This window comes from Anguilla rostrata, chromosome 5 (assembly GCF_018555375.3).
Source record: "Anguilla rostrata isolate EN2019 chromosome 5, ASM1855537v3, whole genome shotgun sequence".
Lineage (NCBI taxonomy): Eukaryota > Metazoa > Chordata > Actinopteri > Anguilliformes > Anguillidae > Anguilla > Anguilla rostrata.
This window is the reverse complement of record NC_057937.1, coordinates 15,646,297-15,667,622: the sequence shown is the minus strand read 5'-3', so window position 1 is coordinate 15,667,622 and position 21,326 is coordinate 15,646,297. Positions and strand designations below refer to the sequence as shown.

General features: G+C 41.2%; 1 protein-coding gene across 5 annotated transcripts in view; it reads left to right on the top strand.

The window, feature by feature from the left end:
• The first annotated feature begins 12,065 nt into the window (after positions 1 to 12,065).
• Positions 12,066 to 21,326, top strand: part of LOC135254809 (serine/threonine-protein kinase DCLK2-like) — a 51,412-nt gene continuing 42,151 nt past the window's right edge. For 3 of the 5 annotated variants that reach the window (XM_064335331.1, XM_064335330.1, XM_064335329.1), the window contains exons 1-2: positions 12,123 to 13,271; positions 20,613 to 20,947. In XM_064335331.1, coding sequence (XP_064191401.1) covers positions 12,869 to 13,271; positions 20,613 to 20,947 — 738 coding nt within the window. In that variant the 5' untranslated portion in view covers positions 12,123 to 12,868. Of the gene's footprint in view, positions 13,272 to 20,612; positions 20,948 to 21,326 lie in introns of all 5 variants that reach the window. The other 2 variants (XM_064335328.1, XM_064335327.1) reach the window with 2 other exon arrangements.

Here is a 21,326-nt window from a genome sequence, read left to right as displayed (position 1 = left end):
TGCCTATGTATGCATGCGTGTGTGTGTGTGTGTGTGTGTGTGTGCATGTGCACGAATGAGTGTGTGTCCACGTATTGTGTGTGTTAGTACCCTAAGCCCTGCAGACAGCAGAGGGACAGTGTCGCCTCCATCATTATAAAACGAGTGATATATAATCTCCTCCCGCTGCACTGCTCCTCATTTTTCACATGGAGAGACATCTCAGAATTAAGGAGAGTGAACTCACAAACATGAATCACCCTATAGCAGTCAAATCCTTAAACTCCAGACTAATTAAATAATCATGCCATTTCACTTACAATCGCTTATAAAGAAGTGTGAATATGTATGTGTGTGTGAGAGAGAGAGAGAGAGAGAGAGAGAAAGAGAGGGTATAGAGAAAGCTCCATAGCTCTATAATGTTTACATGATTTGATTAATATGTCCCAAACATTATGGTATGCTGAAATGGGGGGCTGGGGGGGTGGGTTATGTATAAAAAGTGCTGTACTTTTTTAGGGGAGACTTGCTTTGAGTTTTTCAAAGAAATCCACAGGGGTATTTTTTCTGTGCTTCTTTTTTTTCATCTTTTGTCCTCCAAACATCATTCTTAGAAGTTGGTTGCATTTTCTGCTTTTCTCGACCCAAGTAATTCCAAACACATTCAATGATGTTGAGGTCTGGACTCTGGGGTGGCCATTCCATTGTTCTGAGAACACCAGCAGCTTGATCTTCTTAGCGGCGTTCTTGGGATCATTATCATGCAGTAGAATGAATTTGCTCCCAATCAAATATTGCAAGCCAGACCTTACGCCAAACATCAGTGCCCAACCTCACTAGTGCTCTTTTGGGTGAATGGAAGCGAATCCCTGCAGCCATGTTCCAAAATCTACTGGAAAAAATTCCCAGAAGAGTGGAAGCTGTTACAGCAGCAACATATGGGTGTAATGTTCAGGTATTCACATGTTCAGGGCGACATAGCTCAGGAGGTAAGACCGATTGTCTGGCAGTCGGAGGGTTGCTGGTTCAAACCCCGCCCTAGGCATGTCGAGTGTCTTGAGCAAGACCCTAACCCTAACCAAACTGCTCTGGCGAATGAGAGGCATCAATTGTAAAGCGCTTTGGATAAAAGCGCTATATAAATGCAGTCCATTTACCATATCTTTGGAATTGTAGTACATATACAGTATACTGTACATATATATATATTATAACTATTTGATCATCTAACTGTAAAATCAATTTATTTTAATGGTACACTAAAACTCAAAAGAATATTTGTGCTTTTCTTTTGAAAAGAAAAAGGCAAAGGGCCATTAACGAGAGAAAACGTTCTTATAAATTCTGAGTGAAAGAAGGAACTCTCAGAGCATTGCAGAACTGCCATCATAATATGAACACGGACTGATTTATTCTAACTGTCTACAGATGACAGAACAGAATTGTGGCACCTGGAGCCATTTTTGGAGTTTTGAATGTTACAGTCTGCAACAGTATCTCCAAATGGTCTGTATCCACGGATGGTCTGGAGTTAGTTTTTCAACAGGAAATCCAATAGAGTAGCAGTGGCATCAGTAATGAAGAACAATCCGTTTCACACAAACATGTTCAGAACAATTAAACTTATTTGCATATTACTTGTGAACAAATCATGCCACAAGTTTTCTGTACAATATCTTTTTTTAAATGCCTTATTTTATTTCATCATTTGACAAAAGGCCTATAAAAAGGATATAATTAATCAGAAATGTCATTTTTGAATGAATAGTGTGCAATAGTCTTTCATACACCTATGTGAATACAGTAAGGATAGGCCCACAAAAGGCTATGTGAAAAAACATTCATCTTTAAAACAAAAAGGAACAATTACCATTCTACCATGTACATTGATAGGGTAGCTTACATATATATAATAAACAACGTACAGTGTGTATTGTTTCAGTTTCTTTTTCAAAAAGACACTAGTACTCTATTAACAAGAAATAATACATTGGCAGTTACTATGGTCAGCTGTGTGGAAACAATCCAACATTTTATTTCATGTGTGTGTGTGTGGGGGGGGGTGGGGGGGGTTATTCTACAAGTACATGCAGCTAGTATTTTACTGTAAGAAAACCTCCATTCTGTGATAGGCAGAACATGAAAGAGTGTGGACAGCCTCGCTGAGTACGTGTGCAGTGTTGCAACATTGATCTTATTACAGCTTAATATCCCTTAAAGGGCTGTCGTTGAAGTTTTAACTATGTACTGCCCTGTGATGTACTACAGCAGAGCATACTGTTCAGTGACAACACCAAATTAGGAGGAACTCCATATTAGTAACTTCTGCCATCTAGTGGTGAAAAAAGGGCGCTGTAGTTATCCTGGGAGTCCCTTAATCGATCAAGAGTGAGTGTGAGTGATTCATTGACTGGTTGAAGGATGTTTCTGTTTTCAAAACTCATTAAAACCCATTAACCCCAGCTAAAAATTGCCTGAACTTGAGGTTGGAGGCCATCTTGAAAAGCAGTGATCCCGTATGATTGCGCAAGGACATTTCAGCCATGCCAGCTGCGACATTAGGGCCATCAGGGTATTGCCAGCCTCACCATCTTGCAGCGCAGGCACACAGTCAAACAGGACATCCTGTTTTGGAATCCTGTTTTGAGCACCACCCCTGCTGGGTCTCCTTGATATGTTAGCAGCAGGATTTTACCGCAAACTGGCTGAGAGACTTAATAACAGTAAAGAAAAAACAGTAAAAATGGTGCTGCATGTAGCCAATTTATTGAGAATATCAAAATACTTTATGAGGGGAGCTTCACAGCCACCTCCAGACATTGGCAATGCAAAAGAATGCCTGTCTGAGACAAAACAGCAATATCTCTCCACTAAGCTTGCTATAGTCATTATTAAATAAACATCCCACCATTTTCGAGGACATTAGAGGAAGTATCACTAATTTTTTTAAAAATGGAACTAACTTTTGATTTTGAAATAATTTTCAATTACTTTGAAACCGAACAAGATTTCATGTTGTCATTCATAGTATACAATTCTTCATGCAAAAATCTAGTGAATAAATTGAAAGAAATAAAGTGGAACAAAGTGACAACTGCATTCAATGGATGAGAGAACTGTCCTCATTGGTACTATGAGACTATAGCTGAGGCAGGTGAACTAATGATGCAGTGACACATAGCTGGTCAAGCTAGTTGTCCATTCCATTTTGGTCCCCTAAAATGGAGGAACTATGTATAAAAAGGGCTGTAATTCTCAATATAAAATATAACATAATATAAAAATGCAATGTAGTATGTAATATAAAAAGGTACAGTACTGTGCAAAAGTCTTAGGCACCCTAGATTTTTAAATATAATATATAGTGTATATTTGGTCTTAGATGTTCATTTTTGTTTCTGATAGTGTTCAGTAAAAGAGCAAATTTGAGATTTCTAAACATTAATTTTCCAAAAAATGAAATTTTACAGATACATTTTTGTATTTTGTTAAATAAAGTAATATACTACTTTTCAGATAAAAACTTGATCAAGGGTCTCTGGGATTACCTGGAGAGCCCGAAGCAAGCTGATTTTCTTGTAAAACTGCAGGACAGTGTACCAAAGAGAACTGATGTAGTGAATGCGAAGGGTGGTCACACCATACATTGATTTTATTTAGTTTTTAACTATTTACGGCTCTTTATATATATTTTTTTTTCTATATTTATAACCTTTCATTTCATTATTTTTGAAAGCATCTTAGCTGTACAGCATTTTTTTTTACAGGTGCCTAAGACTTTTGCACAGTACTGTATATATTTATGTTTTTCATGTGTACATGTATGGAAACAATATGTGCATGGTGTATGAAATATATATAATCAACAAAATGCCTGTACATACAACTATTCAATTTACTATATGCCCACCTGTGGCCCATGCCAAACACTGTTTCGCTCTATTGCCTGGCAGCACTGAAAGTGTATGTTGGCACTGGTCTGTCAGACAGTGGGCTGGTCCTAAAGATCGAGAGACAGGTTTCCTAGCAACCACAGAAACTACTGTTTTAGGCAGTAGATGGGCAAACTGTCTAAGTAATCCAATTTGGTCAAACTGCAGTCTGGATTGTATTTGTCTGCAATTAAGGAACACATATTTCTCACTTAACCATACTGCTTACGTGGACTATAAGAAAGTTAAAGCGTAAAACGTATTTCTGTGTTACCCTTTATGCCATGAATATATATATATATATATATATATATATATATATATATATATATATATATATAATATTATATACAATACTAAATAATATATATATGTATATAATATATATATATATATTAACACTGAATATTTGTAATACACTGAAATTATTAATTTGACAAGAAGCACCTTCTCAGACTCCACCAAAGCTCTCCTGACTCGTTCATCATGGTTTAAGAAACCATGGGCAACATTTACATGTCTTTGAAGGCCCCTATTGGTGTGTCACAGCAGCAGGACTTTTACTGCATTCATTATTAATAAAAATAATTATAATAAAAAAAACATTTGGCAGCTTTATTTCACTTTAATTTGCCAGTGAGACCCATGCATGCTGTCACCAGGACACGTCCTACAGAGACCAACCAACATCACCATCTGCTGGTCACAATTTGAACACTCTTGTTAGCAATGGCAGCTAAAAAGCCGAATATTTTATTCCCAGTTTATGGCGAGCAAGTCAGGCAAGATCAGCTCCTGTGCCTTTATATGAGAAACTAAAAACACACCTATCTCTCCATGCATCAGATGCATGGTGGGAAGGGATGGAATATGTCTGGGAAATGTATACTGAGAAATGACGTAAGATCAGAAACATACTGAATGTAGACTGTTAACAGAGATAAAGGTTTATATAGCAGGTGTGGCCTTCAGTCCCATATTTCATGACTCCAACAGCTAATATCTATATAATCTAGCCTATGGGGTTACTGATGATGATGCACTAGGCTGTTGATAGAGTACAACACATCTATGTGTCACTTATAATAATACTAAAAGATATCATGACCTTCCAACCATAAGGGACCATAACTGACAGACAAGTCTCTTATAATTACACTGTGTGAGTGCTTGATCTCCCTTTGGGTTGGTATTTATTTACTTACTCTAAAATAAAGGAGAATCTTAGTGTTAGACATTAATAAACTCAAATAACAGAATGTAAAAACACAGGACTGAGCTGGTTAAAAGGGAGAGATGAAAAGTGAAACTGGGGAAGAGAGGATTTTGTTTTTCCACGTGGCTTTTCAAACTATAATTAAATGCCCTCAAGTGAAGAGACCTCTAGCCTTGGTCCTGCAGGGTTGTGGCATCTCCATTTTCTTGCCTTTCTAGATTTCCTTTATATGAGCAGCCAATGTAGGCCACAGAAGAATAATTTTAATAACTTAAGAAAGTTTTCATTCTCTGACGCACATCAAATACCAACAGGTAGAGTGACCTGTCAGGACTGGAGTTTGAGATTCCCGCTCTGGCGCATTTTTACATTATGGAATTGAAACGGTCAGATATAGAGGGAGAGGGAGGTACAGCCGTGGAATAGGCCTGTCTCTCCGCATCAGAGCTGAGTGTGGCAGCAGTCGCACTGCTCCGGGGTGGGCTGGGCCACCCTGTCCTAATGGAATGTGAGAGAATTGGGTCATGGGAAATGCAGCACCCCCCAACATCCCCCCCTCCCCATCCCCCCGCACAGGACCAGACATCCCCTGCTTTAATTCAATTAGCCTCGATAGCGAGAAGAGCAGAATTGTTTCTGACGCAAAATCGGGACGGCAATCCGCATGTCACAGGGACACATCACGGGAGTCTTTCATCATCCGGGCAGCTGAAACCTAGGGTTTACCCTGAGAAAAGTGAAGAAAACCTGATGTGCAGCTCAGTGGCGTAGCCAGAAATGAAATTGCAGGTGGGCCTGAATAAAAGTGGGTGGGCCACACAATTCATTCCATAAATAGCCAGCGCCAAAGTGTTCTGCTATGCGATGGCCTGCTGTGCTGCTGATGTTTATCTATTTGGTTTTGCCTACCTACCTGTGCCGGGGTGTTTTTACATTAGAGGCATGTGGGGCAGTGCCCCACCAAAGATGGCGCTGTGGTGCAAGAGTCTCGTAACATGAACGTTGTGGCATAATGTATTTTATATTTAGTACAAAATAGTGATTCAGTGGTGAAATTTGTGTGTATAAATATAATAAACTTGACTCACAATCCTTATAGTGCTGTTTTGGAGTAATTTCCTTTGTGTGTATGTGTGCTCGCGCTGCGGACTGCACTACCTGTGCTATCCATAGACACATGTCTATGGTCCTATCTCTCTGCTGTGGGGCAGCGGAGCATAGACATATATACATAGACGCCACATTGGCCTTTGGATCGTACGTCAACGTCGCCGCCATATTGGTCCAGGCAAGACTTTGCCTGTAAACAAATACAAGTAAACGGAGGAGCTGCGGTTTTTCTGGATAAAAAGCGCTATAGCGCTATATATATATAACCTAACGTTGATACACACTCCTCTCTTGGGCGTCTAGCAGCGATTAGCCTAACTATCAAGATTCTAAGTAACTGGAGATAAAACTTTTTTTGTACTCCACGTAGGTCATAAACCACTTTGGGATTAGGGTGTTTGCATCACCACTGTGGGCCCAGTACAGACAGGTATCATGACTGGGAGAAGACACCACTCAGGGAAGAGTGAGCCAGATGCCTCAAAGTCTGGCCAGGGTGGAGGTTTGAAGATGTGTTGGAAGCAGGGTGGAGCTGTTCCATTCGCTGCTCTGTAGGCTAGAACCACTCTTTAAAACTTGATGTGAGCAGCAACAGGTATCCCGCGAATAGTACACAGGAGGGGTGTAATATGATCATCTTTGGGAAGACTGTACACAAGTTGACTGCAGTCAGTATTAGTTACAGTGATTTAGTGGCATAAGGTAATCATATGCTATACAAAACAACCATCAATCAGTGATAACATCTAAATATTATTGACAGATTATGGGGAACCACAGATAAATCAAATGCTACACCTGGCATTTTTTATTGCCCGCAGTCAATGCCATTTCACTGATTAGTGCACCGGTGGTGTTCTACCTTTAGATGGCAGTAAAACTCTAAACAATTAAGAATCTCACTGCATTATCCTACACACACAGTTTGATTATTTTGGAGGTCAGGAACCGTCGCCTGACATGGTTGACTTGCATTAGCATTATGGGAAAAGAGCCAGCCACGGCAATAGACAGCTGTTACCAGGTCCATTGGTCAATGTTAAATAATTTTTTTACATTAGTGTTCAGACATGCTTTCTCACAAAAAACATGTTGATTTCTGGGGATGAAAGATGCTTTCAGGGAGGTAATTAATCACAGTCTTCTTCAGACAGGAAAACTAAAGCACATGGACAGATTATTCGAGACTGTAATTTAATTGGAGACATCAGCAACCGCATACACATTCTGATAAGATTTACTGAAGATTCCCCGAAGGTTTTTTATCTAAGAGAGCTGAAGTGAAACATAAATTACCTGTGGTCACAAAAGGGGTGCTAGTGCTTGCGGTTTGTGACTGACAGGTAAAGGCTGCATGTTTCACAAACATGGTTTAGTGAGTAAAGCAAATAATTACAACTAAAATCCCCAAACTGGATTTGTGAATACATATTGTGCTGGTTTACTTTTAGCCCGAGTAAAGAACAACTTTATTGAATGTAGGTTTAAAGGTATTTACTGACTTCCTGACAGGTTTTCTTAACACATTTTAACAGAACATTTTGATTGCATGTGCCATATTTTTACTATAGCACAACTAGTGTAACAAACCATAATGAAACTGGTACACTGTTTTTAGTTAACCAACCTGATGAGTTGCCAACTAATAGTGTTTGAGTCTGCATGTAGAAACACAAGGACTGCAGTGTTCAATAAACTTGTGCATTCTACAAAGAAGAAGAAGAAGAAGGCGGTTATCTTTCACGTAACAGCTTTGGTCTCAACCATCACCAATTTGTATGTCACACCTGAGTGATGCGTCTCAAGAGTGCCATCACACCTCCATATCTGATGCAGAGAAGCTCGTTAGCTGCATCACAGCTATGTGGCTGATGGAAGAGCCTGAATTTTGACCAGAGAGCCACGCCTGTCAGGTAATGAGCGCAGAACACTGCAGCAATGGGCCCACTGAGAATTATGATTACGGCGTATGGCTTCTCTTTAATCCACAAACACTCTGGCTGTATGTGTGTGCAGCTGTTTAGTACTGCCCAGATCTCTGACAGGAGTTCATATCAGTATGTTGTGAGAGCAGTGGGAATTCTGTGCGATCCTGTATAAAAGGAGGCACAACATGCTGACCTTTTCTTCTAAAATTTTAATTTTCCTTGTTAAGTTTGTGGCATAGCACTCATATTTATTTCACTCACAAACCTAACTGGTCTCCCTGAATATCTGAATTGCATAGCCATACAAATATATTTTTACTAACCTGCAGTAATCAGTCTCCTAAATGTAAGGTATTGTACCTGAGTAGTACCATAGATATTGTCACAGACTAACCAGATGCTCCACTCATTATGTTTAACATTGAAAGTTCCTTCCTCTGATGCTGACATTCAAATTTGGTGAATCTTCCAATAGAAACCAGAGGTGGAAAGTCCAGGGGTCAGAAACTAAAATTCTTGCCATGTGTTTCTTATAGTTAGCTAGCTGATTTCACTAAATAATTTGACCTTCTGGCTGGGGAATTCTGCTAATAGTGCACAAAAAGAACGCAGGAACTGACTATCTGGTTAGTCTATAATTTCTATAATGGCACTTTCATACAGTATCACTGGAATGTAGGTTTCACTTTACAATGCATGTATGACCTATTACATAATTAAAAATGATGAAATGCATAACTGTGAATGAAATCATTACACTTACGCACGCATTCACACAGAGGAGTGTCTTGCATTTACAGTATGCCTAGTTTAAAATGAGCAACCATTTACCCCTGTGTTCATTATCTTCACCTTCCTCTGTCCTTCACATTTGCACCAGCCATTTTCATGCCTTCATAGTGATGTCACACTTCTTGTACTCCTGAGAGTAACCATGAGAGTAACATTAATTCTGGATAAGTGAATGCAATGCAGTGTAACTGTGACACTGGCAAGCTGGCTGTCCAATCTACAGCTTGACCTCTGACCCCTAACACCCTCCCCTCCCTCCTGTGCTGTGCCTCCTGCAGTCTGAAATCCAGTGTCCCTGAAAACCAGCCTTAATCCAAGTGTAGATTTTCACTGTCCTATACAACATAGCATCAAAGCTGGAGGTTTTATTCTGTATGGTAACAGAATGCAAATATTTTAACTGTTTGACAACCATCCCTCAACCTTAGTATCTTTGTTTTATGCATGTTATGCTGCATTTTATAATAAGGTGGACTCCTCTTTCCTATAATCCTGTGACCAGCTCCTTCACCTCTTCTAGAGTGGTCCTCAGCCCTGGTCCTGGAGAGCCACAGAGAGTCTGTGTGGTTCTCTAGGACATGGATTCAGGACACTGTTCTCCCACAGTCTGTGCCCTGACAGGTAATCTAGTATCACAACACAGACCAGGGGAAGCAATCCTGCATCTGGGTTTATCTACTATGTCTATCTTCTTTAAAAAAAATAATAAATAATAAAACATTGTTAAAAAACTCTTTTATGCTGGGATTTATTTCTTTCTTGTTCTTTTTTGTCCTTTCCAGGAGTTTCTCTCAGTGTTTTAATTTTGTTTTCAGTTGTTTCTTTTTTAAGATTATTTTCTCAATTGGATTACATGATTTAAGGCTGAGAAAATACTGATTTTGGCCAATCAAAATTATCTGCTGTTCTGTTCTTTCCATATCAGGTCCACTCAGCTCTTGTAGTGTGTGCCTGCCCAGTGATTTGGTAAACACTGTACGCTTACATTCATTCATCTCGGACTTGTTTATACATACTGCAAAGGGATTTCATTGGCTGGCTGCTTTTTGTCCTCCTCCCACATCCAGGCATTGTTCAATACAAAGGGATGTTCCTAACGTCCCTGCATGGCCTGTTTGTAACACTTTTCTAATCTTTGCCCTTTATTATGGCAAAGGTTTTCATGAACTTTTAGCACCCTTGCTCTGATTGGCTAAATGCCAAGACAAGCAATTTTTTGGCTTGATGATTGCAGTCCCAAGCCATGTTTTCATGCATATGCCATGGTTGTCTGACTATAGCATGCTGCTGAATATTTGATATTCATACAGGTGAAAAGCACCTTCTAGATCTTTAATAGCAAAAATTTTATTCATGTGGTATTGTTTCCACAGGAAAAAAGAACAAATAACTAAATAAATAAATGTGCAAAATAGCAGCAGATTCAGGAAAGTAATTTTCCTAAAGCAAAGCTACACGCACACAGGCATTAAAACTCTTGGGAGATATTGGATATAGGTGGTTCAGCGAACCACACGGTAAAAAAACATAGCAGTGCCATTAGGCAATTCGTATTTGCATGGTCTTCATCTTAATAGGTTTTATCATAGGTTCTACACAAGGAAAACAACAAAGCAATCATTCTGGAGGGCTGGATCAGGCAGAGCCGACTAAATAGTTAACTGTAGCACATTTAGTCAGTTAATTGCATTATCAACTGATTACATCTAGTTATATCTGGGTATAACTCCTGTCCTGGAGAGTGAAACTGCCAATAGTTTCAGTTTTCTGACATCTATATAAACTACACTGTTTCTCTCTCCTGTACTTGGACACAGTAAATCTTTAGGGTACATTTTGCAGTCTGTGGCTATAGCTAATGCTTATAGGAATGTCAGATTAAGGTATGATTGTGTTAATTAAATAATTAAGAGTAGAAATTGGAACAAAATCCTGAAACGGATCAACCCTTGTTGCACTCCTGACTTATTATTTGGGATCTGAGAGACTGATACAGGGGGAAAAGCTAACGACTTGATGCAAAACCTGTAATGGAATTGCACAACTGACACCCAAGATAATTTCCCATTAGAAATACAATGCATTCAACAGGCAATGGCTGGCAAGAAATCACAAGACAATTTTAGAATTTACAATGCAAGTTTTCTGCAAAGCACAGTGCATAAAACATATTTTGAGAATTAAATGGTTAAAAAATACTAAATAAAGATGCATATACATATTGTCTACAGAATAATATTTAGCCACAAGATGATTACATATCAATTTCTCTCAACAGAAGGTCTCAGGACAGAAGTAAAAATTCTTGGCAACAGATCACACATTGAGGTACTCTGCTCATTTAATGATGAGGATTATAGCAAGTGGGATAAATTGAAATTCTCATCTATACTGTTGGGAGATAATCTTTTAAATCAAACATCCAAAATGCCTTCCTGTAAAGACATTCACTTCTAGACTTCTAGACCTGCATGTGATAGCATACATAATAAGTGGAATCATTTGGAAAAGCAATCAAGTAATTCATTTGGAGTTGGATCGCACTGAAAATACAGGTCAAAAAATATAAACAAACAAACAAATAAACAAATAAAATAAAATAAATAAATACATATTCCCAGATTTGGCCTTGGGGCTGTATTGTGTGGGATGTATATTTGTGCAATTTAAATCCCTGAAGTGCTAAGAGCCACTAATTTCTGATGATCATTGAAGGATGATTTACTCTCTAAAGGCCAAATTAGGTGAGAAGTTCAAATGTATAGGAAAAAGAATGCCCATTCATCCCCAGAATCATTTTGTACAATGTGCTATATTGCCAGTCATTGCTTTAGAAAGAGAATACATATAAATGATAAATGATTAATGGGTAAAATCTAAAAAAGTTCTAAATGCAGAATCAATATCTTCAATATCTGCTTGCTGAAATAGAAATAACTTTCTTTCAAAGGCAAATAAAGTGGCAATGACCCAACCCTGTATTATGTTTTTAAAAAAGTAAGGAAAGGAAAACGTTTGGAAGAAATTGACAGCTGTTAATTAATCTTAATTGGTCAATAAACATCATGGGACGAAAAGGGCGAGACTGGGCCGCCCATGATAACGACATGAAACGAGAACTTAGTCGGTTTTAGGACCCAGGAGAACAGCATGATGTGTTAGCTTTACAATTTCGACTGCTGTAGCGTGGAGCAAGGAGGTCGCCAGTTAGAAACGGGAGGTTCGCATTCTCGGCAGTGGTCTGGACGTCGGTATGCTCACCGCTGATTGCAATGTTATGCTATTGTCAGCCAATTTGTAACGATTCAAATTCTCTTTTTCCCTTGAATATTTTAACTCTTTTTGTAATTCGGGTTTTTGGGACTACGGATATACTGCACTGTAACAGCTAGTGTAGCTCTCAGTTTGGACGGCGTTCTCAAAATATCTGGGTTAATTTTCCAATGACTATTAATTTAATTTTAACGAGGACAGGTTTTCATGGACAGAAACACTATTTATGTTTTATGTTTCATTTATGTTCAAGAGTTACGTTCCAAAATTATCACTGGCTGGCTTAAGAAGACAGGGTAGGAACCCATCGATTGTCAGGCGTTACATGTTTCAATTTTAGTCGAGTTCAGCAGGACGGATATAACATTGTTTTTGTGGATATAACATCTGTATTTTATGTTAATGTCAATTCGGTGTAGGTGTATTTCGCGGTTTGATTACTTATTACGATACATGAAGGTAAAGCTACGTTTTGTAGATGGAAGGTCTGTGTGAATATACTCGTCAAAATTGCAGCTGATTGCAGAGGGTTTTTTTGTCTCCGTCATCACAGAAAGCTGCTGACAAAAGGGATTGCCCTGGATCGTTGAGAAAAGTCATTTCTGTCTCGTAGTCAGCACTCTCTGTTTGACACAACAATGTCCCTCAATAAAAGTATTGAATGGGAACATTTTGAAGAGCGTGACAAGACGCACCGGTCTTCTCGGGGCACAGGTACTGGTTCCCAGTCCGGGTCTCGGGGAAATGGACTGGTTCCCAGTCCGGCGCACAGTGCCCACTGCAGCTTCTACCGTACGCGTACGCTGCAGTCCCTTACTTCTGAGAAGAAAGCCAAAAAAGTTCGTTTTTACCGAAATGGGGACAAATACTTCAAGGGTTTGGTGTACGCGGTGTCGAATGACCGCTTCAGGTCCCTGGACGCGCTGCTTATGGAACTGACCAGGTCGCTGTCGGACAACGTGAACTTGCCCCAAGGGGTACGGAGCATATACACTGTGGACGGAACCAGGAAAATCACAAGCCTGGAGGAGCTGGTGGAAGGTAAATCAAGTTTAGAACACCCGCCTGCACCAGTGGACACGCATCACAGCGCATCACTGCTCGGCTGGATAGGCGCGCATGCACGGGTGGACAAACTAATTGATCGCTTAAATGACCAGCCTAATGGATCCATCTTTATAAAGCAGGTTACAGCTGTGCTGATATAAACATTCAAATCACTTCAGCCACCTGCGCATGCCGCTTTATTAAGCTGTATCTATTAAAATGAGAATTTAAACAAGGCTTACTGAATTTGCCAGAAAGTGCTCAAAGAGACCTTTAAAAATGAAAACTACACCACATAAAAGTATAGGAGGGCGACGAGCTCCGAAGTAGTCTAACTGGATACGTCATATAAAAGAAAAACACATTCATTGACAGATTAACATCATATAGCAGAATATATATATTTAACTTTCACATATCAGACAAATATAGGTTATTTGTTTGTGTTTGTGTGTGTGTCAGAAAAGGATATTTCACATGTCAGAAAAGCTATGTCAATGTTATATTGGATGTGTATAAGCAAGTAAACTTCACATTTGATACATCAGATATCAGACACATGTGGATATAGCTTATAGTATGGCTTGCCTTTATCAAATTTTCCATTTCCTTGCACAATACCTCATTGATTTTGTTTGGATCTCACTCGGTAAAGAATCTCTGTGCTCATAGATCACAGTGTGGAAGCTTGATGCATATGTCTGATTTCAGTGGATAAATTCCATTGATTTTTGTGTAGAGTTTTAAAGGTTTAATCTGCCAAGTTCATACTGGCTCATAGATATTTAGATTTTTATTTATATAGAACATGTACAGATAAATTCAAGTGTTTTGTTTGCCTTTATGAGCATAAGTAGGTAAATGTGAATTTTCTCTTGAGTGTAAGAACGTAATGCAAATGATTCCATTCATATGCAGGTGTTTGTTAAATTTAGCCAGAAGGATTTTAACAGAAAGGTGAGTGGAGGGTTATGATAATTATCTGTCGACACTACATTTTGCAGGGGAAGCAGTGATTAACCTATATGTGAATATGACTTTCACCTCTGCCTGGGGTTTCCTCAGTAATGCCTGGCCAAGTGGTTCTTGTACTGCATGGCTTAACTGTCTGCAGGGGGTGATGGTGATTTGCTAATTCCTTTATATTTGGCGTTTGCCCGGATAGTTTAGTTGTGTAACCACGGAGACCCTCTTTCTTCTCATATGACCGTAACCAGGCCATCCAGTAAATGTTGTTTTTATTTGTACAGCAGTAGGCTTTGCTTTGGTTACTTATCCTATATCTCATCCAAGGTTTAATGTGGTCTAATCCTACAGGGGTTGTGATGGTCTTCATGGTGGTTAGTGACTGTTTTTGGATGAGAAAACTAGGCCTAACTGAGGTAAACCAAGGTATTTTATGATGCGGTTTGGAGAGCAGTTGAGCATTTGTCCTGGAAGATAGACTGCAAAATTGTGACTCGTATCCTTTCATACTCACTATCTAATCATGATACTCCTCCAGACTTCAAACACCTGGACATTAGCCAGTGAAACAGTTTTAAAAAAACGTATGAATACACATAGACCATCTTTTACTACAGCTGTGGTCTACATCTCTGTGATGATTTAACTCTGAGCTCAATCTAGTCCTCCACTTTCACAGTCTAATACAATTTAGAGGTATGCTGTGGAAACATGATAAATGTTTCAAAGCAAATATTTGGTTTATAGTTTTGTTTTGCAAATTTGTGGAGATGGAGAGGGAGGTCGGGAAATTAACACGGCCTGTGTTTTAAATGCATTAGTCTCACTGTAGGGTTGCAAGAGACATGTGACTTCGGGCTTTTGAATCAGATTTAATTGCGCTTTGGCGGACAGCCAAGGTTATTTTGGATCGCTACTCTTTCGTTCGCCCGTGATGGCGCCCTGTGCTAATCTACAGTAGCGGAGGGCGGCAGCTGCACACGTGCTCGTTATCATTTCCCACGTGGAATTATTTGTCGTCATTCCAGGGATTCTATTGGAAACGTTGACCACTGGCCCCAGGTGGATAATAGAGTTCAGAACCATACCCTTCAAAAACTTCCTGCCGTGACACACTGCGACTGCATGTGTCAGTGACTGTGTGTGCGTGCGCGTAGGCAATACAGAGTCACTCGCAACGATGTCGGGAGACGGGAGGGCCCGGGCTGCCTCCAGTTGAGTTGGGCACACGGTGGGGGGCAGGCGGGCGGTTGGTGGGGAGAGGGGGGCAATGGGAAGCCAAACACCAGCGCCTTGTCTTTGTTTACTCAGGCATTAAACAGGCAGGGGGAGAACCCCAGAACTGCCAAACTCAGCAGCCAAAGGAATAGACGGAAGACCGTTAGTGCCCCCTACTAAGGAACAGAGGGGGCGGACCAACTGCTGCTCCCCTACTGTTCCTTTCCTGTACAGCACACTGGACCATATCGATGAGGCTGCAGCGAGCAATCAGTGCAAAACTGACCTGGGGATAGCTTAAAGTGAACTCAACACAAAGTTTGGTGGAATAAAGCCAGTGCGTATATCAGTGTTGACTTGTGTGAGCGCTGAACGGCACAGCTGCTGACTTGAATTGAGCTTCCTTGGAGAGAAATCTGGATACGATTGACAAGGGAATTGCATTTGTTTAAGGGTGAGCAAATGGAGGCTCTGATAAACCGTGCTCACTGGAGGGTGTCTGTGTTTAGGGTCTGACTATAATCAAACACCTGAGACCGGGCTCTCCGGGCGGTCCCTGTTCCCCTGTCCTCCTACAGGAAACTCTCTTTCGGTTTTTAAATGTCTCTGAGATTTAATGACAGTTCCCCCCCTAATTTGTGTCACTGCTGTCACCAGTCAGGCCTCAGGCAACACCCACTCAGCTGGAGCTAATCTTATTAATTAGCGGTTTGTTAATTGAGGCCCTATTAAAGCCTACAGTCAAGGGAGTTTAACTGTCTCTCAGCTGTCTCTTTGTCTGCGATATGTAGATGAAGAACAGTGCAAAAAAAGACAGATGGAATGACCCTGTTCTTTTGGAAGGAGAGCACAATTGGAAAAAGTTGAAATAGAATGTATGTACTATGTTTATGGTTTGATCTCATCAGTTGCTCACACATAATGCTTATAATCAGATTTTTAGGAAGTCCAAATGTGCATTTTATTAAAATACAGCAAACCTGCATATTCTGGTGAAATAAAGGCACGTACTTACAGGTAACATGTTCTGTGAAATCATATTTCTAAACATAGTTTAGAAACACGAAATCATTTCCAGCTTTGTCTTTTGAGACAACTTTGTTGGCTTTGACCCACTGAGTGCTGAATGGAGACCAGACATCAGCTGGCCAGTTAGAGACGGAAACCAAAGAGAGTTAATGACCTGACATTTTGACGAGGTTTAGGAAATTGAGGTCAACCCCATACGTTGGGTTCAGCACCACGGACAGCTCTGCCCACGTCACAGGAAGTAGGAGTGGGCCCATCACTCAAGGCCATAAGCTGCAGTGAGTCACGCTGTTCTCTTAAGCTGCCCGTAAGAACTCCTGGTGCATCTGAACCACGTTTCTCTATTTATGCTGCACGCTTGCTGTACGCATGACCAGTAGTAACTTAAAATAAAAACCAACATTGGTTCATCCTGGTCTCATTTCAATCCCTGGAAGAGATTGCGTTTAAACCTAAATCAGTTTCGCGCAGTCATCGCGGTCAGAGTTTGTTTGGTTTCAAAGTGCAAGGCCGTCGTGTGCCTGAACACATGAGCTATTGTCTCGTAAAGACGTGAACACGTCGTTCTTTGCTTTAGTTATAAATTTAATTTATTTTTTTTAAAGTGTGGTTTTGATAAATGTACTGTGATTCCGTTGTGTATTTCATTGTGTGTTTTCCATTTCATATTCGGGAGAGGAAAGTGTTTGAAGAGACATGCATTGACATTTCTTTGTGGTGGAGTGTGGAACACTTACAGGGAACACTTACAGTAGAATACATTTGGTCTCTAGTGGCATAGATTTACAGCCGGTAACTTGCACCGCTGCCAGTTTTGTGTGAGGTTATTTTACGCCATTGGACATCCTTTTATACTATTCCTTGAGTTAACTGCCACGTGGTTACTCTTGATTTATCTACAGTCCTGTGTGAATAGTAGAGATGAGTACAGACGTAAATGGTTTTACATTAGAGGAGTATAAGTGTGTGTGTACACAATGGCTTTAGTGGCTTTATTTCATAATGGCCTTCATTGAAGTGGATAATTAAATGTGTTTTCATTCATTTCATTTTCTTACAGATATTTGCTCTTTGGCACTGCTGCGGTATAAGGGAATGTGTGAGAACAGCACGGTCAAAGATGAGAGGATGTTTTTTTTTAAATTGATGCTTTAGTCCTTTGTCTCTGGACATTCATGGTCTTACTCTCGACTGAAATGTGTAAGAGATTAAAGGAGTTTCTGTAAATTGCAGAAAGCTTTTAAAAGTGCACCGATGTGCAAGGCTTACTTTGTGCCCAGCCACGTTTCGAGCCATTGTCTCACTTCTTTTGTCTGAATCCCGTAATTCAAGCAGAGGTTACGGGCAGAATGAGACCAATGGCCTTGAACCAAACACAGCTCTAGGCAATTACACCCAAATAGATTGGGTCAAATTGATCTGTTCTTTTCACTCAGAAAGGCAACCCTCCCCCCCCCACCCCCCTTTCTGTGCCATCTTCCTGCGAGGATCGTTGACCTCTTTGCTAACGCTGCGGGCGAGGCTGCGTTTCTTCCGGTCAAATGTAGCGCGTTACATTTTACACGCAGCTCTGCGCCGCCCTGAGAGCCGAGGCGATGTTTAATAACCTCATTTGTTCTGCTTCTGTGGCGTGTGGAAATCACCCCTGCGAGGGTTAAAATCACTTCTCCTCTCCAGTGCCTCTCTCTCTTCAGCAAATGAGCAGAGGGCTGCTTTTCAGAGTGGCTGAACAAACATAACAAGAGCTTTAAAGCGCTTTAGCCTCTCTTGATCTGGAGTGCATTGTTCTGTAATCGCTTTGCGGCGTTTGAATCATTTGACCTTCGAATGTGGTCGGTTTTGTAACAGGATTTGATCCACATGTGCGGATGCTTTGGGGTTTGGGTATTTAAAATTTAAATTAGACATTTTTTGGCCCTCCTTTTGGATTCTTTTTACTTTATTCTGATAGAGAAGGGATTGTTGTGTAGGAAGTGTCGTGGTGGGGGATCGAACCCCCAACTGCATGGGGGGGTTAGCTTTATTGCTTGAGATTCTGGCGGTCGTACGGACTGTCCCCTGGACGCGCTTCGCTTAAATCTTAAGATTTATAAAGCGAAACGTATCTGTTGAACATCAGATCTCCCAGACAGTTTAGGTACGCTTCCAACCAAGTCTGCGTTGTTCTTCCTGCCGCGCTGATTGTATCAGCCAGAGGAAGTTCACGTGTTAAACAATCATTTCCAGAAAACAATAGCCAGGCCTGGCTTCCTGCCTTTTTACAGACCTTTCGTTTTTGCCTTTTCGCCTGTCCGGGTCCTCGTGCTTCACCACGCAGACAAGCGTGTACGCAGGCTACTAGCAGCTGCAGTGAAGGGACAGAGGAAAGGGAAATATTTTTATCTGGATGTAGCACATTGGTGCGAAGTGTACACTGACGGGGTGGGTGCATGGAGGCCCTGAATGGGGCTTTTGTCCCAGAGAAAGTCCCTCCGGGTGCAAAAGTGCTACCAAGCGCAGAGGACATTGCAGTGCAGTTCTAATCTGCAGTAAACCTCAAAAAAGAGTTTTTGCTCTCCTTTTTTGCATCCTTGAAAAGACTTCAAAACGCTTTCCTTTATTTATTTTTGCATTGCTCAGAAAAAGACATCCTGGTTTAGACTGAATTTAGTTGAGAGTTCCTTGAGCTGTCATGGGAAAAAATGGACAAGTATCAGCCATGTCACTTCTGAAAATGACCTTGTTTTGTGATGCGTGTTATCAGCGTGATGCAGATACTCACAACTACAGTGTGAGATTTAGAATATAGTGTTCAGCAGACCTATTCTCCCTGGGTGATGATGTGCGTGCAGGTTACCGGAGTATTTGGGTCGCGGCCGATCTGCCCTATCGCTTTGCCGTTAATGGCTCGGTTTACCTGGTCAAAAGCGGTCTGCAGCGAACCGGCAGGGGACCGTTCGCGGTTCACGCGGCGAACGGTTATTTGGGAAAGCCCCACAGAGAGCGTGCCGGGTACCTGAGTGGTGGGAAAGGCTCCGGTGAGGTCCCGGGCCGTTTCCGCTCTTCGACGGGTTAATAACGCAGTTTACTCTCCATCCCGCTAACCCCAGGAGCCGCGGCTATCGGCTTCTCCCTCTGCTGCATTATTCACGCCCGGTAGGCTGGTGATCGCAAGCACTTCCCGGGGAATGGGGAGAACCAGATGAGTGCATAAAGCCCATTTCCTTTGGGGAAAATAACTGCTGAGATGAACTATACAGAGTTTGCTAGCACCTGTACCAGGATTATGGAGCACCAGTCCTGGCAGGCTGCAGTGGCTGCTGCCTTTTGTGCTTGAAAACAATGTGGACAATCGGTTAGACAATCAGCGACTTAAATGAACTGTCAGTCTATGCTCATGCCCAAGTGCTCAGCAGTGTTCGGCTAGACGTATTCTGTTATTGGAGAATATTGCTTTGAGTGCAATCTGATTGATGTCAATCATGTCAATCTCCTTTTTATTGCTGTAGTCTAGACACTTTCAATAATTAGCCTGTTAGCTTTATTTCCTTGTGCATCTTTAGCGCTAGCAGTGCTGTTATTGGGACAATTATATTTACCTCTGCCTTGATCGTGATCACATTTGTCCTTATTGCTACCAGCATCTCAACCATTAGAATCATCACTATCTTTATTGGTGTGTGCATTGGTATCCCATTGGAGATAAGCCTTAACCGATGTAACATTAAGATGTAAGTCCTTTTATTGTTTGAAAAGTCTCTTATTTTTGTTTGTTTAAATTTGTTTAATGCTCAGTTGAGTAGTTTTGTTCTAGTTTGTACAAGTTGGCTTAATGTTCAATAAGATAGCTGGCAAGTCGTCTTTCGAGTGCACTTCTAGAACTTGTGTTCTCTCTTGGGTCTCTACCTTTACCCCTCTAGGGCACTTCCACCTTTAGGGCACTTCCCTGCTTTACAGCACTTTTCCTTTAAGGCACCTCCCCCATCTAGGGCTCTTCCCCCCTCTCGACCACTTTTCCCCTAAAGGGCACTTCTCCACTCCAGGGCACTTTCCCCCTCTAGGGCACTACCGGGTAACAGCATCTGCTAAATGGCTGTAATGCGACTGCATCACCCGACTCCATCTCTTCTGCCCCCCCCGCAGGCGAGAGCTACGTGTGCGCTTCCAACGAGCCGTACCGCCGGGTGGACTACACCAGGAACATCAACCCCAACTGGTCGGTGAACGTGAAGACGGGGGCGTCGCGGTCGCTCCCCTCGCTGGTGCCGTCCCGGGGCGAGCCGCGGGAGAGCAAGGACTTCATCAAGCCCAAGCTGGTGACGGTGATCCGCAGCGGCGTGAAGCCGCGCAAGGCCGTGCGCGTCCTGCTCAACAAGAAGACCGCCCACTCCTTCGAGCAGGTGCTCACCGACATCACCGACGCCATCAAGCTGGACTCCGGCGCCGTGAAGCGGCTCTACACGCTGGAGGGCAGGCAGGTGAGCACTGCCCCATCTTCACAGAAATGGAATACACCTGTATCAAGATATAGAGTAACTATGTGGCCTTTTTAAAAAAAATATATAAATAAAAATATATTTCTCAATATATTTTAAAACATATATTGCAGTATCTATATGCAGCAGCAGTTTTATTTACGTTATTTGATCTTTTGTCGGGCTCTTCATGTATATGTATTTGCTCAGTAAGTGGGTCATGCAATTGTCAAACCTAGCTGCTTGTAGGAGTGTATATGATAGATTCACATTCATAGCAGAATTCTTAGGAGACTTCAGTATAACTTTGTGTTTTTATTTGTGTATTTTTTATTTAGCTCCATTAGTATTCTGAACATATATAATGTGACGGTTCTTGAGC